The 4140-nt window shown below is 37.0% G+C and overlaps 1 protein-coding gene across 1 annotated transcript in view; it reads left to right on the plus strand.

Moving 5' to 3' along the window:
• zgc:153031 overlaps nt 1–3432 on the plus strand; it is a 5484-nt gene extending 2052 nt beyond the window's left edge. The window contains exons 4-6 of the mRNA XM_014016573.1: nt 547–673; nt 2219–2334; nt 2709–3432. Coding sequence (XP_013872027.1) covers nt 547–673; nt 2219–2334; nt 2709–2799 — 334 coding nt within the window. The 3' untranslated portion in view covers nt 2800–3432. The remainder of the gene's footprint in view (nt 1–546; nt 674–2218; nt 2335–2708) is intronic.
• The last annotated feature ends 708 nt before the right edge of the window (nt 3433–4140 follow it).

Consider the following 4140-nt stretch of genomic DNA (forward strand, 5'->3'; position numbering starts at 1 on the left):
TCTAATTACTTCTCTCTGTTTTTCTCTCTATCTCTATTTTCTCTTCATTTAAAAAAGTCACTGATGATGACGAAATAAATAAACTAAAAAAAGGAATTATCAAAGCTTTTTGACACCTGAGAGACACCGTAGCAACTCCTTTGCGTTTGGAAGCAGGGGGTGGGGGTGGGGGGAGGACCAGGGAGGATGATTCAACCACTCAACCACTAGATGTCGCTGAAAACAACAAACCCTACACACTGTGCCGTTAAATTAAGTAAATTGGGGGTGAGGTGGACTAGACGGAAATCACCCGTGGGCCGGATGTGGCCCATGGGCCACCAGTTGAATAGTCCTGCCTTAAACCTACCTATTCCAGTACATCTTAAACCTAGTCTAAACTTAATGCACCTTAGTCCGAGATTGAGCCCCTGACATCCAGAATGACAAGGTTACTGTTGGTGAACATACGATAATAAGTCCTTAAATATAATAAAAACCAGGTCCATGTACGCACCAACAGTCCAGATCCGCCCAGATTATTCTGTTTCATCTCTTTCCTTCCAGAACGGTCCCAGATCAGGCTCACTTCTTGTGCCGAGACTTTGAGAGCGCCGTTCGACTGGCAGCTGAACCTCCCCTCGCAGGTATAATGGAGACCATCTGGGTCCTCGGAGGAACGCAGGTGTACGAGGTAAACCTTGGTCTAACACTTAGGGGTGTAAAGACAGCATGTGTTTTATTGACATTTCAAGTTTTACTGGCACGCAGCAACAGCACAGTCACAAAAAAATAATGTTCTATAAGTTTTGAACACCACCTGTGTGTGCTGTGGAACAGAAATATCCTCAACTGAGCAGCATTTTATTAGTAGTTCCAGCAGTTTAAGCGCCTTTTTCAGGGTAGATTCTTGGCACTACTGAATATTGACACACTTCTAAAATGTCTAAAACTTCACATCACAGGGATCAAATGTAAAAATAAGAAAGTTAGTCCAAAGAATGCATTATTTCATCGTAGATTTAGTTGAACTAAAAGTGTTTTAGTCTGTATGGTTGATAATAGAATCATCAGGTTTAAATGTAATTTTCTATATCAGATTAGTTTAAAGAATGTGCTTTCCTAATTTCATCCATGTTTTCATTTGTTTCACATGATTTAGATAGCATAGCATTTTTTAACATTTAGCTTTTAGCCACTGTTTTGCTGTTTTTTGCAGTTTTGGTTTTAACAATTCAGTTTTTGCTTCTATTATCAAATTTCAGCCTTTTTCAGCAATTACACTACATTTTCACGCAACATCTTTAGCTTCTTTTTGGCCTTGTTTTTTTCAAAGCAGTTTTTGTCTGGTATTTTGAAGAAATATATTTTAAAGGGGGGGAGGGGTGGTTATGCAAAATTAACTTTTTTGAGATTTATATCACGTTTTGTCACTCCCTCATCAAAAACAAACCAAGAGTGTTGCTTTGACTCATTCATGCATGTTTTAGAAATCCTTGAATCGCCTGCAGTAGCCATGTGGAGCTGCCTAAACACTTGCTGGTACAAAGCTCCGCCCATTAGTATAAAGCTCCTCCCTGGAACTCAGTCTGCAGCTGAGCTCCCGCCACACAGAGCACCCCTCCCCCTGAAGCATTGTTGTGAAGATGTGCTGGAGTGGAAGTGTCAGAAATGGTAGGAGGTTCTTAAAGAGACAGAGGCCAATTTCAAGATGTTTAGATCACGTTTATTTTTATTATACAGCTTTTTCACGAACAACTGAAGGTAACATAGTTACTTGATTATGGTTTAGAACTGAACTATGTGCCTGGAAAATACAGGCATATAATACCACTGCTTTAACACAATCCATCAAATCAATTATAAAATATTTCAGTATTTGTCTGAGCATACAGCTGACATTTACATCATACTTTATAATTAAAGAGAATACAAAGAAGAGAGAAAGAGATTTAAGTAGAATGTTGCTCAGGTAAGTCACCTGACGTCATTTCTTGGCTACAGTCAACAGCAGTTCTTGACATTTGAAGCTTCTTTTATTGTTCTTCATACGTTAAAATAAAAAATGAAACTGAGATATCTGTTCTAGTGAAACTGTTTATTTTTGATCTGACATAACTTGGCTAAAATATTATGATCATTGGCCAGATACGAGCCGATGATCAGGGAGCATATCTGGCCCACGGGCCTTGAGTTTGGCAGCTGTAAAATGACTGACATGCTCTTTCTTTTGGCCTAGGATGCRTTGAAACACCCGTGGTGTGACCTGCTCTACCTGACAGACGTGATGGCTGACTTCGACTGTGACGTTTTCTTTCCAGAATTCGACCGGAAGCTGTTTAGATTACAGGACCGGTAAGTTTAGAGGAATTGCTTTCTGATGGTTTCGTCTCCTTGTTTGAACCCGTCGGCTGTTGTGTGAGAATTATTCACCTGAGGGCACAAAGATCCTCTTTTTGTTAGAGAAGCCAACATCAGCAGAGTTGTCAGAGGAAGCTGCTCAAAAGGATCTGCTGACTCAACTAAAGCTTTGAAGAGCATTCATACTGTAGTTAGAATAAAATCTGAATTGTAAATTAGGTGGAGTCTGTTCCTGTTGTTGGAAGCAGTAAATTATCACTTCTAACAAACTACATTTAATTTAAGCTTTAATGTCATTTATTTTGTTTTCACCTTGAAAAACTCAGCATTTTTCATTTGTAATTTTTTCTTATTTTTTTTCTAATAAGATTTCCTGATGTGCCGAGCGACATTCAAGAGGAGAACGGCATCAAGTTTAAATACCAAGTTTTCAAGAAAGAAACTGCTGATGCCGTCTAAATAACAAATTAAAAAACTGCATAATCTGAGGATGTTTAAAAATGGGCAGGATTGTAGAGATTACATTTAAAAACACAAAATGTTTTGTATTTTAAAATATCATTGAAAGGTAAATGATTCTAAAGTAACAATGAAAACTTACAGCCATTTGAAAACAGACATAGTTTTTAAATAAATATGTACAATATGTGTATTTGTATGTATTTTTTTTATCATATTTATGGTCTTTGTCTAGATATAACAATGAGCTCTGGCATTTAGAGAAATCTCCTGCTGCCTTCACTTGTCACCTTAAAGCTTCTCTGTGTTGTTGGGTTTTTTTCCTGCACCTGCACAGAAAATGTTCATCATGTAGTCAGCAGCCAACATCAAGTACAGCCTAAAACCTGGGTTTCACAATAGATGTGCTTCTTTACAAAAGATAAAAAATAAAAAATGCAAATTTTAAAGTTGCTGGTTCATGTTTACATTAGTTTTTATAAAGATATGAAGAAAAGTTCAAGTATGATTTTTTGTGTTTGAAAATGTAAAAAAAACTATTTTGTGTGACACTGCCTCTGAATGCTTTTGTTAACAAATAAATAACCATGCTTTATTGTTATTATCATTTTAAATAAAAATGGTTAATATTTATCATGGTGTAATTGAGGCTTTTTGCCACTAGATGGCGACATCAATCAGAATTTTATCACTTTCTTAGACGATGTTTGAAATTTGGATGTATATTATGAATCAATGAATTAAAAGGCCTAACACTTGGATGTATCAGACCGAATTATTACTAAAAGTTGTGTCTTTTCAGATTTTCTCTCTTTCTTTTCATTTTTTAACAATGTTGAAGACAAGTTTGCAGCTTAAAAGTCTAAAGAGTCAAGTCATTATGTTTTGTTTTTAACATAGAAGACACATGTTTTGAATGGCAAAATTGAGAAATATGTAGACATTTATATGGCTTATACACAAATTTAGAATGTTGAACCAAGCTGTTCCTACTGTTAAGTCCCAGTCTTTTTTATTATTATTTATTTTGGTTTGTGTTTGGAGGGTTGGCTTTGGTGACATTTGGGGGCAACTTTAAGACAAAAATCCTACATTTGGGGACAACTGGTGCATTTGGGGACAGAAGTCGAGTCCACGTTAGGTTTAAATGCCATTGGTGGGTTGGGTTTAGGACCAAGGTGTGAATTGAGTTTAGGTTAGTTTTAGGGTCAGGTAGGTACCTGTGAGGTTAGCCTTASGGTTGGTGGTCAGGGTTAGGCTGTAGAAATGTAGTAGAAGTCAATGGAATGTCCCCAATTGGATAGCTGTGCAAACGTGTGTGTGTGTGTGTGTGTGTGTGTG

The sequence above is a fragment of the Austrofundulus limnaeus genome, unplaced genomic scaffold (genome assembly GCF_001266775.1).
Source record: "Austrofundulus limnaeus strain Quisiro unplaced genomic scaffold, Austrofundulus_limnaeus-1.0 Scaffold147, whole genome shotgun sequence".
In the NCBI taxonomy this organism is placed as follows: domain Eukaryota; kingdom Metazoa; phylum Chordata; class Actinopteri; order Cyprinodontiformes; family Rivulidae; genus Austrofundulus; species Austrofundulus limnaeus.